Source organism: Corylus avellana, chromosome 5, assembly GCF_965113065.1.
Source record: "Corylus avellana chromosome 5, dhCorAvel1.hap1.2, whole genome shotgun sequence".
In the NCBI taxonomy this organism is placed as follows: Eukaryota; Viridiplantae; Streptophyta; class Magnoliopsida; order Fagales; family Betulaceae; genus Corylus; species Corylus avellana.
Window position 1 is genome coordinate 26,664,121 of NC_142494.1, and position 14,350 is coordinate 26,678,470.

General features: G+C 34.2%; 2 protein-coding genes across 2 annotated transcripts; one reads left to right on the forward strand and one right to left on the reverse strand.

The window, feature by feature from the left end:
- Positions 1 to 1,678: 1,678 nt before the first annotated feature.
- On the reverse strand, positions 1,679 to 4,978 carry LOC132183163 (rhamnogalacturonan I rhamnosyltransferase 1). The gene is made up of 8 exons (XM_059596564.2): positions 4,044 to 4,978; positions 3,664 to 3,731; positions 3,489 to 3,577; positions 3,246 to 3,411; positions 2,854 to 3,143; positions 2,545 to 2,749; positions 2,295 to 2,452; positions 1,679 to 2,208 (listed from the first exon to the last, which is right to left on the reverse strand). Exons 1-8 carry the CDS (start codon positions 4,360 to 4,362, stop codon positions 1,962 to 1,964), a joined length of 1,542 nt encoding a protein of 513 aa, XP_059452547.1. The 5' UTR covers positions 4,363 to 4,978; the 3' UTR covers positions 1,679 to 1,961.
- A 6,330-nt stretch (positions 4,979 to 11,308) lies between these two features.
- LOC132181021 (Alpha-L RNA-binding motif/Ribosomal protein S4 family protein) lies at positions 11,309 to 14,263 on the forward strand. Its single transcript, XM_059594062.2, has 4 exons — positions 11,309 to 11,568; positions 11,691 to 11,798; positions 13,582 to 13,665; positions 13,819 to 14,263. The coding sequence occupies exons 1-4, from the start codon at positions 11,435 to 11,437 to the stop codon at positions 14,048 to 14,050; spliced, it is 558 nt and encodes a 185-aa protein (XP_059450045.2). The 5' UTR covers positions 11,309 to 11,434; the 3' UTR covers positions 14,051 to 14,263.
- Positions 14,264 to 14,350: the final 87 nt, after the last annotated feature.

Genomic DNA, 14,350 nt, shown 5'->3' on the forward strand with positions numbered 1-14,350 from the left:
AAACATATTATCATGGTGGAATTTCAGTCATGATTTGGAGCGGAAGAACTTGGAGACAAACCAGATTTCTTTGGCCGAAGAATAGAAAATTTCTAGGTTGTGACTTATGAAATATGGGCAAGAACAAAAATTTTCAGGTATTTTGGTGCGGTGACGCCCAACCCACTTTCTTTTTCAAAGTATAAGCATAGTCAAAATATATGCTCTTCGTGCTCATTTTCTTATATATAATACAATTATACAACTTGAATAAAAAATAAAAAAATCAGCTTAATTTGTATGCTTACTACATTAATTCTATGTTGGTCAAACACTCCCCCGGCCATCATTAAAAAGTTGAATTGCAATAAAATTGAGAGCAATTAATCTTATCTCGAAACAAAATGGAAATTGCACTAATGACTTCATTGAAACTTTACTCACCTACTTCTTGGGCAATGCTGTGTTGTGCTTGAAGTGCGTCAACAGCCATCCAATATTGAATAATGTATGACCAAACCTAAGAGTTCTTTCGGTGGATCATCACCCACAAACATATATTTTGTCTCTCTTGGATTAGTAATCACATCACCTTCCCATATGACTTGTTTTTTTTTTTTGATAGAAGTATAAGTTAAAACAGCCTTTGGGTTATTTTTGATGATACAAATAAAAAAATATAAACTAAAAAGCTCTAGAAAATTTTGAGTATAATTTGGGCAATATTATTGTTGTGTGCGATCAATTCATTATTTAATCGTGGAAGAACAGAATTAATAAATCAAACAAAATAATTAAGGTCTCGTTTGGTAATAGTTTGGAAAGCACTTTACTGTTTTTTAAACCAAAAACATTGTTTTCTCCAAACCATTAACAAACACTGTAAAGTACAAAACACTTTTCAAACACACAAAACATTTTTTAAATATGGGCCCCACCAAAAAAAGCATCTCATGTTTTTGTTTTTGAGAACTGTGTTTTCGTTAAAAAAAGCATTTGGCAAACTGTTTCTGAAAATAGAAAATCTTGGTTAAAGCATTTGGACAATTGTTTTGAAAATAGTTTCCTCTCAAGAAGAAAATAGAAAACAATGACATGACACAATAGCTCTTTTTTCCTTACTATTATTATTATTATTTTACATTTTCTTCTTTTTGAGAAAAAAAGCAGATCATATAGATATAGCTTTCAAAACCCAAATGTCTTCCGGATGATGTGTTTGCTTTTTCCCCAACCATAGCCTAGTTTATGCGTGTTAGTTACATGTTATATGCTTAAATCATGGAACAAAGTCTGTAAAATTTAGACTTTGTAGTTGCTAATTAATTAGGTCTTCTCACTCTACAACAACCACTCATGTTTAAATGGTGGAGATTAGTCTCTTTATTTTGTCATGAAATGTTCATTTTCTTTCCTGATTGGGTCTTCTTACTCCACTACAACCACTCATGTTTAAATGGTGTCAATTAATCTCCTTAATTTGTCATGAAATGTCCATTTTCTTTCCCAATTAGGTCTTCTTACTCTACTACAACCACTCTTGAAATGGTTCATGCACCTCATATGGTAGCTAAATCTTCCGTACTGATAACATCCAATACAAAGAGTTGTGTTCAAGACCAAGGCCATGCTTGGAAACAATATAGAAGCTGGATCTTTTATTAAAAATTGACACCTAATAAATGTACAAGAACATTAATTAAAGATAACCATTCCAAAAACTACTAATGCAGAAGAATCTCCACTTCTCTTTACAATTTAGCTTTAGCTGATTTAATATCAGCCCCAAAAATGGAAGGGTCTTCGATATGTACATAAATCTTATTATTCAAAATTGTGAAAATATTATAATATCCCTGGAAACACATTTCCAAAGTCCACTCCAAATTCTCTGTATTTAAACCACTGTGAAAGAATTAAGATACCCATCTGTGATTAATTAAGCAGGCAAGTAGAAATGGCTGCAAACATGAAGGGAGACATCATGTGATTCTCCATGGTTCATCCAACAGTTGCAGACACTCATATGGGTTGGCATAGAAATAATCCTCTTCTTTTGGTCTGTCTGATATTATAACACGTTTCTTTGGGCTTCCCATCCGATTGGCATGAGCTTCCTTCACAACAGAAGAGAAGTCATCCCAGCTGAATGATCCATTGTTGTATTGATCTATTAACCCAACCAGATGCTTTTTGTCCAACTGAACTGTCTTTTTGAATCCTAAAAACCTGAAAATGAGAAATAATTCAGACAAAAAGACTAAATTCTGGTAAAACTCATATAACCAACTAAAGCATTGGCAGCAAAATATAACCTGCGATGGCCTTCAACGACTTTAGCCATGTTTCCATCATATGTAGGAACAAAAATATCACTCTCCAGGGAAACAAGATAATCCAATGCTGCCATTTGGGATGAGTGGTTCTTGATAAAGCTCAAGTCCAAGGGATCCAGTAGAGTATCTTTTTTGACCTGTGTTATAAAATTTAAAACAAATTGTTATGGCATCTCCAAGTAAAAAAAAAAAATATTGGAAGGTTGTTTCTGCTGCTTCATATACTGACCAAATTAGGAAAAGCTTCTGCCAAACTTGCCATCCTCTTTTCCCCACCATATATTTCCCCGGCGGCAATATAAATTTGAACGTTACGATCGATTCCAAGTGCACTCAATACTAATGCAGTTTCCTCTGGTGTCAAAGGGCACAAACCTTCTTGCCTTTTCATGGTGGAGTTTATAACTTTCTCCTTCCACCAAGGATAGTCATTTCTAATTATGTGTGGTTTGCCACAATTAATAAATGTGAAATTTTGGACTGAATAAAGATAATTTAACAGGAAAAGAAAATGATAAAGAAAAAAAAAAAGAGTAACCTCATTTTTGTGAGTTCTTCCACCTCATCAGTGCTGCAACCATGTGTGCAGCCAGAGAAAGCCAACATGTCCATTTCATATCTGAGATGAAGGACCAGGAAAGGTCCCTTCTCCCTCAAAATCCTGACAACTCTTCTACCCAATTCCTCTATCTGGGGAGTAAACCTCAAACCATTGAAGTTTACTCGACAGCGCAGCTTCTGAATCTCAAGAGGTGGTCCATTGTTAGCCAGCCGAGTATCAGTTCTGTTTAAATGTACAACTTTGTGCTTTTTCAGCAGAGGAAGAATCTATTAACACAGAGATTTTGGAAGATTAGTTGAACTATGCAAACAGAATCACAAACTTTAAACCAAAATGTTGATGCCAGAATTAGGAATTCAGGAACCAACCTGATTAAGGTAGTAGGACATGTTAGACCAACTGATGGGTGCCAATGAATATAAATTTTTCTGTTCAAGTCTTTTCTTGATCCTTGGTGGTAATGCCTTCAATATGCGAACTTCACCTTTCAACGACGTGATAAAATGATCGACATCAAATATCTCATGGAAGTCACTGCAACATCAAATATGTCATGAAAAATCTAGACATTTATAAAGACAAAATTTGTCCATATCTCGAATGAAACCTACCTTGCATCAGCCCAGAAAGAGGTTTTATCCAGCTCTGGAACAATAAGTGTGACATTCAAGTATCTGGCAATTGTAACCATGTCGCATATCTGCAGAGAAGATCCCAGAATAAGTGAGACACAAACATACAACTCAGACAAAAGCAATTGCAATGAAAGTAGCAGAGAGAACTCACTGCTGCTCGCATTTGGTTTAGTCCTCCATTGCAGGAAACCATTAGATAACCATTGTTCTTATATACCCCTGCAAACAATTAAGACTCATCAAATTCAGAATTGATGATAGATGAGATTAACAAATCCTAACATTTTCAGCCGAAGGAGAAAAAAAAAATAAAATACCCATCAACTGCACGATTTACACAAAACTGAATCAACTATAAAATTGAGTTATCTAATTGATGTACTGGGGAAACTCCAAACAACAAGCATAAGAGAAAACTAAAACTGCAATCAAAACTTCTATCCTATGCAAATCAATGGATTTTTCTGCAAGTAATGAAAGTAAAGAAAGAAACTGGGATTATAATTATACTGACAAGCCCAAAACTCTCACTTTTTGGTGGGGAAGGAACTTTGATTGAAGCATAAGACAATTCAAGGGGCAGAGACAATTCTGATTCTGATTGACTGAAACAAGAAGGCCAACCCTTTAACACTCTTGGCCCCCACGCCTCTCCCAGAGCCATCAACTGAACAACACAAGCACAAAGCAGCATAATTGTTATCGCCCGAATGATGAACAGCTTCATTCGAGGCCTCAAAACCATAAACCTCTTCGATTTTCCAACCTTAACTTCACTCAAAAACTTGAATCCCACCTCACATTCCTCCCTATAACCACACTTCTGATCATAACCCTCCGCTCTACACATTGTTGCAATACTACTTCCCTCCACTTCAAACTCACCCAATTACTCGCACAAACTTGTTACTGAAGCCTTATATTTATTGAATGCTTCAGTGTTAAAAATTAACTTTTAACAGTGGTAATTAAGAACATTCACTCAAAATTTTTGGTCTAAACTGTCTCAAGTACAGATTATTCTAAGCACATATATATAGTAAATGTTATCAGCCCACGAGGTGCTCATAAATAATCAAACCTCCTTGAAAGTCTAAACCTTTCTCGATTCTTAAAACATTTGGCATTAAAATAACAAAACCCAACTCTTATATAGCCATAAACTTAACCTTAAAAGCACCTAACTCTGTCACCATCTTATACTATTCCACCACACTGATTTTTAATATCTGAACCAAACCCAGAAAAGATTGACAAAAAAAAAAAAAAAAGGAGCATGGTTTTTGTGTCAACTAAAACAACTTCACTAATAAACTACTTCTGGCTCTTAACCTTATATAATCCCCAAAGATTTCCCTTGAGGATTTGTCGGCCAGATCCCGGCGATATTGGCCGGAGAACTGGGTCTTAGGTTGTTGAGAGAGGAGAGATAAAGTCCTAAGGTTTTAAACTCCCAGAACTGAAACCCAAAAGCCTGTAATTGAGGCGCTAAAAGTGTATCAATGAGAAGAATAGACGTAAAGGTTATAACCGTACCATATTATGGCAAAGTAATTTTTTTTTCCACTCTTTTTTTTTTTACCTTTTTTTTTTTTCTTTCTTTTTAGCTTTTTTACCATCTTTTCTTCTTTTTGTGTGTAGTTGTTTCATTTTTTGTTTTTTTGTTTTCCTTGTTTGGCATGGTGATTCCTTGGTAAAAATGGGCAATAAGGGACTTTGTTATTGCATTTATGATTTATCACATACATTAATAAATAAATTTTGGCTTAGAAAAATTTTTTTTTGGCAACCCTAGGCAGAAAATTCTCAAGAATATTAAGTTTTTACCCCAAAAGTACTTGGACTCTTTCAAAACAAATCAACTGAAAGGAAAATTACACTTGGAAAAAAAAAAAAAATAGAAGACAAAATTAGGCCAAGCACAGCCAGATTATTATTATTTTTTTTAAAAAGGACTTTATTAGATAAGATATACATTATTTTATCAAATATAAACTGATCCAAATGTTGATTTTTTTTTTTTTTTTTTTTAAAAGGACTTTATTAGATAAGGTCTACATTATTTTCTCAAATATAAACTGATCCAAATGTTGACAATGTTCTAATATTATCCAATTACTGAAACCTTTGTTAATGTAAGGTGGTAGATGTAGATCATATATCTACTACCAAGTAATTTTATTTATTACTACTTGCTTAGAAAAAAAAATATATTTATTACTTATCTTTTATCTGCGTTTGAGAAAAATATATATTTCTTTAATAAATAGTAATTACTACAATTAACCCTTCAATAATTCATATTTTTGACAATTTGGGAAAAATAAATAATGATAGTTATAAGTAGTATATATTATTTATTAATACGGACAAAGTTTTCATTTAAATTGAATTGTTAAAATTCTTTCAATAAACTAACATCTGTCTTTAGAACATGTGATTTTTACATGTATTTTTAATAAAATAAGTAGTTATAACGTTCTTTAAGGGCAAATATTAATTTAATATAAAAAATTCATTCAACACCGTTATCATATTAACAACTTACTACAATAATGCCTCTTTTTTTTTTTTCTTCCTTTGTCCATATCTTACATCTTTAGTGCCAACTGAGTCTCCACCCATTTATAAAAATTTCATGCTGCAATTAATGGCTTTTGATGGCTCTAATTGTCTTATAACCAAACAGCCTATAAAAAAAGTACAAGTGACTAAATGTGGGACTTCTTAAGTGGGCACAGTGTAATTACTGCATACTTAAATAGGAGTTACACCAGGAAAGAATGGAAAAAGCCCAAAAGGTATTCATAAACCAAAGGCTATAAAACACACTTTTTTACGTGGCACTTAAAATCGTCATTAAATTTTAACTTAAAAAATTGTTATTAAAATTTTAAATGTAATGATATTTTGTACATACACGTGAAAGAATGCATGTTTCAAAGTGTAAGAGTAATAGTGTGTGTAGCATTTTTCTCATGCTGCATATTACACCATCTCTGTCACTCCTATCTTAATCGAATGATGTGGGGTGCCCATAAGCTTTTGGATTAACCGTTATTATAAATAAAAATTTAACCCCAAATGATAGCTCAATCGGTTGGAGATTACACGATCATACCTTATGAAGCGAATGTCACTAGTTCGAATCTCCCTTCTCCCCTCTTGTGCGGACATGTTAAAAAAAAAAAAAAATGAAATCTTGCCAGTGGGATGAGGTGGATGACTAAGTAGTCTCATCTGATCATTGTTAAAAAAAATATTCAAAAGTTAATTTAAATTGTTACGTTACAAATACTTGTAAGATAAAAATGTGATATATAACATTACTCGGTCAAAGACCGACATGTTTATCGAAATAGCCCTTTTTTTCTTCTAAAAAATGTAGATGGGCTAATTTGTTTGTTTCAATTTCATAAAGTCTCATGGCTTTATTAAGTTATGGACTGCGAATTATTGGGGTTTACTGTAATTAAACATGCATGTGCACTTTCCATTATTTGTCCCATTACATAATAAATTATGGACATAAATTTCTTATAAATCAATTTCAATGGCTAGTTCTTTTAAGCCGCTATTGTAAGAAATTTATTTCGTTAAATTATATGCAACAAGTTGAACTAGTTGCATCGGTTAACGTATTGCTTAAATGAAATTCATATCTTCCTACCTGTTTAAGAACTTAATATAGAATTAGAGACAAAATTCAATTAAATATCTTACTTGTTGGGCATTACTTATTATAAAAGAGTTTGAACCCACACGATAGGCTTTTGAATTGAGTGACGATCTATCGGTGTCAATAGGATTAAAGACAAAATTGTATATATATATATATATATATCGAGGAAGATGATATTTCGATTTGAGAGCGATACAGAGATAAGCTATTTATGTCTTGAAAAGATAAGAAATACTGTTTCAAGTTCACATCCACAACAACCGTGAAAGAAATCAGAAAAAGCATCACCATTTTTACAGCTTTCTAATCCATTTCTCTTGTCTATATATGTCCGTTGGGTGGATTTCGATTGTGATATATATTCCTATTTATTAAAATCTATCTAATTCTGCTACACTTTTTGCCTCACAATCCGCATCAATAATTGAAATACATTATGCATTTTTATTTTTAAAAAAGTACTCTAGCTAATTATGAGAGATAATATTATTAAAGAGGTAGAATAATGAGCAAAAAAGTACACAGATTTCTATCCAGCCAATGGCACTACTGGCTTTGTTCCTCCACCTACAAATATACCCAAAAAAAAACCAAAAAAAAAAAAAAAGGAGAAAGGAAATTAAATTCTCCCAAGCTAGATGTTTATTGCACACCTACCCAATTGCTTGCCATTAATTAAGACTTGTTTGTTTGTCAAACTAGCTTCACGAAAATTAACCTAATTCATGATTCTTATAGATATAAGAAATTAAAGATTCATTAATATTGTAACGGCTGCGCTTTTAGTGTTGTAATGTTTAGCCGTTAATCTTGGCGGGCGGGCTGTGTTTCAAATAAAGTCGATCATAACTTTTGACACGATAGTGTAGAATTTGATACGAAATTAGCAGATTATGATTAAAGGGTTATATCAATTTAATTAAAGTGTTTGATCAATTATCATAGTTAATTAATGCTGCATCTTGAAATAGCATGTGAAAGGGTTCTAGCTACTACAATTACGGAAGACTAATGCCACTTAAAAAGCCATTATGAGCTCAGGGAGAATCATTCGTCTTGATTTAATTGACGGTTTAGGAGTCAAGAGGTCAAGTTTACAATATCTTTCACTTTTCTTGGACATAGCTAGAAAACTTCAGCCAATGAAGATTCTTTTTGACAACTTTACTTCTTAAAGCCTATATATGAGCTTAGTTCACATCAAACTGATCATCCAAATATGATATGATATATAATACAGTTCATTCTCTCTCTCTCTCTCTCTCTCTCTCTCTCTATATATATATATATATATAAAAGGTTTTAAAGCACTAATGCGACTGTAGAAGTTTCATAAAAACATTTGGACCAAATGCTAATTAACTCAACAACAACCAAAAAAAAAGTTTCAAATTCTTTTGGTGTACGTGGTATTTCGCAATGAAAATTGGCCCATTTGGCAATAACACGTTGTTCTCTTAGAAATTTTGAAAGTGTCTCAATGTGACAATTATTGCACACGTGTTTTAACTAAGTGAGCCACTTCCTATCTTATTTTTGAAAACATTTTCATAAAATCTCACATTCCCTCTTTCATTTGAATTAGAAGTGATCTGGTGCATGTAACCATTCTTCTCTACTCAATTTGAAACAAAGAAAGAAAGAGACAAGACAGGCTAAGTTGAAACAAATGGCCTCCACGTTTCAAAGAGCAAAAGAACCAATCAATGCAAAGGGAGGGATATTTATTTATGACAGCAAGAGAGCTGCATAGTTCCTTCACATAAGACATGCAAAGAGGTGAAGGAGGAAGCCACCTCCACGGCTATAACAGTTGCATGGGCCTCACCAACATTGATATCAAGAACATGCATGGACCTTCTTGGCAAAGGTAAAAAACTAAAAATGATATGTTTTCTTCATAGTTAGACTGAGACATAACCACTACTTATTTCACTATGATGTTTTTTTGTTTACAGATTTACGCATGGAAGTAGATAGAGAGTCAGCTAGCTAGCTACCATCCCTTCACAGCATACTGTCACGGATAGACGACACAACAGTGAGTGTAGACAGTAGAGTACAGAGATAGTACAGATAAATGGTAAATTTAATGAAAATTCTGCAGGGCGTCTTAACTCTCACATGGGCGTTGATGGGGAAATCTCATGAATTCTCACAGCTGTCATCCTAAATGAGTCATCCACTCGTGTGTTGCACATCTGATATGATATGATATCGCATCCGATCCTCAGCTGAGACGTACCACCCGAGTTTTCGTAGCATCATAGCTAATTAGGTGACGGATAGGGTAACGTTAGCCACATACGCATAACGCATCCCTTACAGAAAATGAAAACCGGCCGCCATAATCTTCATAATCTAAATCTATTCCCATTATTGTTGTGAATTTTTTAATATATTCAAAAATTTAATATAAAATTAATGGGTTAAAGTTGAAAAGTTTAAATTATTTAATTAAATGAGTTAGGTTAGAGTTAACTTATATAATTTATATATATATATATATATATATATGTGTGTGTGTGTGTGTGTGTGTGTGTTTATACGACCTGAACCTGATACTCTATGTCTAGGATTGATAATTTTTAATGTTAAATACCTTTTTGCTATGGTAGTTTAACAACTTTATTTTTTGTCTTTTAGGGTTAAGTTTTTATTGCAAAAGGTATCTCGGGTTTACATAAAAACGGAAATGGTACCTCCGTCTTAATTTCATCCAAAATTTGACGGACAACCACATTAGCACCATTAAAAAATCGACATGTGTCCATATACCTAATTAAAAATTAAAAAAAATTAAATTAAATTAAAAACATTAAAAAAAAAAAAAAAAACAACAACAACAACAACAACAACAATTTGGGGGTAGCCTTAGCAACCCCCTTTAGCCATGGGGTGGCTTGGCCACCCCCATCTGGCACCCCCACGGCCAAGGGGGTGGGTCGGCCACCCCCAAGGGGCAAAATGGGGGTGGCTGGAACCATCCCCAAACCCATAGCCACCCTCAATATATATATATTAAATTTAATTAAATTAAAATTTTTGATGTTTTTAATTTTTTTAAAAAATTATTTTTAATTAAGTATATGAACACGTGTTGATTTTTTAGTGGTGCTGACGTGATTTTCTGTCAAATTTTGGACGAAATTTATATGGAGGTACCATCTCCGTTTTATATATACCCAAAGTACCTCATGTGATAAAAACTAAATTCTATGGGGTAAAAAATAAAATTATTAAAGTATAAGGAGCAAAAAAATATTTAACATAAAATTAATGAATTATGGTAGAATGAGACATTTAACACGAAGTTGTCACCCATATTCACATCCTTATTCGAGCCCAATCAATAAAAGCGGCCAGGGCCCAATCCCAGTAGGTAAATGGGCTGACATGGGCCTCTATCTCAAGCCCCGCATCAAATAGTCAAAAAATAAAAAACAAAACAAAAAATAAAAGGGTTAAATACCAAATACCCCCTAGGGTTTCATTTTTATCACAAGACCTCCTTGGGGTTTTGATAAAGGACTAAGTTAGTCTATCCGTTAGTTGACTGTTACGACTGACACGTGGACCAATCAGATGTTGACACGTGGCACATATTTAATTTTTTTTTTTAAATTAAAAAAAAGAAAAAAAATTGGGGGGGCCATTTGGGGGTGGCTCGGCCACCCCCTTGGAGCCACCCCCTATAAAAATTGGGGGTGGCTCGGCACACCCCCATCCGGCCAGATGGGGGTGGCCCCATGGCCAAAGGGGGGGACCGAGCCACTCCCAAATGGCCAAGGGGGTGGCCGAGCCACTCCCAAATGGCCAAGGGGGTGGCCGAGAGCCACCCCTAATTTTTTTTATTTTTTATTTTTTATTTTTTATTTTTTTAAAAAAATACATTTTTTTTAATTGAAAAAAAAATAAAAAAATTAAATAGGTACCATGTGTCAACATCTAATTGGTCCACGTGTCAATCCTAACGAATGAACTAAATTGGTCATTTATCAAAATCCGAGGAGGGTTCTGTGATAAAAATGAAACCCCAAAGAGTAAAAATAAAGTTACCAAACTCTATGGATATTTGGTATTTAACCTAAAACAAAAAGACAAAAGAAGAAGAAGAAAGCCATTATTCGCAGAATCTCAGCGAAACTACACGAGGTTTTTAGGGTTTTAAGATCTAAAAGCATTTACCTCTTCCTAGGGTTTTAGAAAGAATACTCTCTGTGCGTGTGTGTTGGTGAGAATGAGGCCGCTAAAGTTTCATGAGAAGAAGCTGCTGAAGAAGGTTAATTTTTTGGAGTGGAAGAAAGAAGATGGTCACAGAGAGGCCTCTGTTATTCAACGCTACCTTCTCACTCACCGTGACGATTACAAGAAGTACCCTCCTTTCTTTTTAATGTTCTCCTTTTCTATTCAAAACCCACAAATTGTTCTTAGCTTATTTTATGCTTTTCAGCTAGTTTTTTAATTTTGTTTTTGGAAAAAAAAATTGGGAATAGGTATTCGGGTTTGTGCCGGATGGTGCAGAAGCTAGTGAATACTTTGATGAAGATGGACTCGAAAGACCCCTTTCGGATTGAAATGACTGATATGCTGCTCGAAAAGCTGTGAGTTTGTTCGCTTCCACTTTTATTATTATTATTATTATTTTTTTATTTTTATAATTAAACTCTAGCATTAAGAGAAATAGAACCGAGAAAAAAAAAAAAAAGGATAACTGGAATGTTTAATAATTTTTTAAAAGATTTTTTGTTTTGTCTAGTACGTGGTTTACTTCAATCTTAAATGATGTTGCTGGAGGTGAGAAATTTGATTGGGGTTGAGTTGAAAACTCAAAGAGCAGATGCCGATACGGTCTTTTTAATCGACATGATTTAAAAAGAATCAAGTTGATAATAATGTTAAGATGAGCTCAACTCGTATGTAGATTCGCTTGAATTATAGTTACCTGAATTGTTTTTATTATGCCATATAGTAATTCTTGAATGGTAGGCACATATGTACTATTTAGAGTTGAATTATAACAAAGCTTTGGTGAAAGAAGGAAAAAGAAAAAAAGAAAGATGAGCTCCAATGGGTGCTGGCTTTGACAACCATGTTTTAACTTATTTTACACTCTCGGGTGGCCAAGAATTTCATCCCATAATTTTGGTTATTTTGCTTCCAAATAACATATCCATGATAGAATGTCGGTCATCTTGTCGGCAGCTTTAAAAAAGTTAAACTTCTTCTCAAGGTAAACATGCTTAGGGAGCTGATGTTCAGTTTTGCAAATAAATTGACTGCCATAGTTCCCTAATTTGATATAGAGATCCATTCTCAGAGGCCTGTATAAATTGTTGCCGAATAATTTCCAACTGCGAAACTTTCACTTTCTTTATATTTATGGAGAGAAACTAGTCTGTTATACTTCTTTGTTGCAGTGCTTGTCACAATGTTACTTTTTCATTAGATTGCTCTGAATGCAACCTTTAAAGTGTGGGACCTTGCATAAATAATTGTAATTATCCCCAAGGTCCCCAACTTGCGGATTAAAGGTTTGCAATCCTATTCTTGTGATCAGTAAGTGCAAATGTACCTGCAATTGATTTGTGTAGTTGAAGGGAATGCATCTAGAACTGCTTATTCAAAAATTTGCTGGTGAAAAGCTACTTACTCAACATCTAAGAAAGCGTCTCTTAAGCCAGGCAATCAAACTTTGTTCTGTCATCCCGCTGGGGATTTTTCATACATTTTCTGCACCATGCGGATTCAGGTCATAAGGCAGAATGGTCACCTACCCAAAATGTTTTTAGGAGTCTTGATCTTCCTGTTTCTAAAGCAGAAGGTGTCTTGAGCTGTCTAAGCAAGATCTTTCCTCCCATTTTTAAAATACATTCTTTACATCATCATAGTTTTTGAGGCAATGGAACTAGGGTCTTTAATTGTGTTGATATATGGCATATTTAGCCTGAAGCTCTTAGGGACTGACAGCCATTGTCTATAGATGGCAGATCAGGATGATTCCATTGCCATGTAGCTTGAATGAGGCTGTCATCTTGAACTCTAATGTGCGAATGAGCTCCAGCCAATATGAACACTCTTACCGCATAAGAAGTGAATGGAGGGTGTGGTTGTAACCCACTGTGTTAGTGTATAACTTAGCAATCTTAAAAAACGAAAAAAGTTATTTTACTCCCATATTCGTATTTCAGGTCTTTTAGACTATTTTTACTCCCATATTCGTTTTTCGGGTCTTTTGGACTACTTTTATGTTTGTTCCAAGGGTATGATATGTAAGAGGGTAGTGAGAACTAAATCCTTATTTGGATGGTGTAATACTGTTGTCGTTTCAACTGTCATTCATTGTTGAAGAGTTTCTGTTGACTCGTGTGTTTTTGTCAATGACAGGTACGACATGGGTGTAATACCATCCAAGCAAAATATCGATGCTCTGAAAGTGTGTGAACGCATAACAGTGTCATCCTTCTGTAGGTAAGAAAAAGCTTCACAAATGATTTCTTTCCATTCCTTTCCAGATAAATGGACTTTGGGTTCTGTTGACGCAGCCACTATGTCGGTGCAAAGCCTCTTCCTTCATTGGTATAGATAAGTGACATTAATTCTGTTCATTTGTCCACCTTGCAGACGTAGGCTCGCCACTGTTTTGGTGCGGTTGAAGTTTTGTGAACACTTGAAAGAAGCTGTCACATACATTGAGCAGGGACATATACGAGTGGGTCCTGAGACTGTAACTGACCCAGCATTCCTTGTAACAAGGAATATGGAAGACTTCGTTACGTGGGTAGATTCATCCAAGATCAAGAGAAAGGTGCTGCAGTACAATGATCAGTTGGACGACTATGATGCGATGGCCTGAGAGTAGCGCAAGATTTTTTTTTTTTTTTTCTCCTTTTGGCTGGATGAAGTAAATTGTTTAGTATTGATTCATATATAATGTAGCAAAGATGAGGCTATAACTTCTCTCGTTCTCAGAAGTCTTCCAGAGAATGGTTTGTTATCACATGTGGCTATTGAGGAAATTGGTGGATACTTTTCTATCACATGTTGCTATTGAGGCAATTGGTGGATAGTTTTCGTCTTTTTTTTTTTTTTTATTTTTTTTATTTTTTTTTATTTTTTTATGATTATTGATCATTATGTATATTGCTTTGCTGAA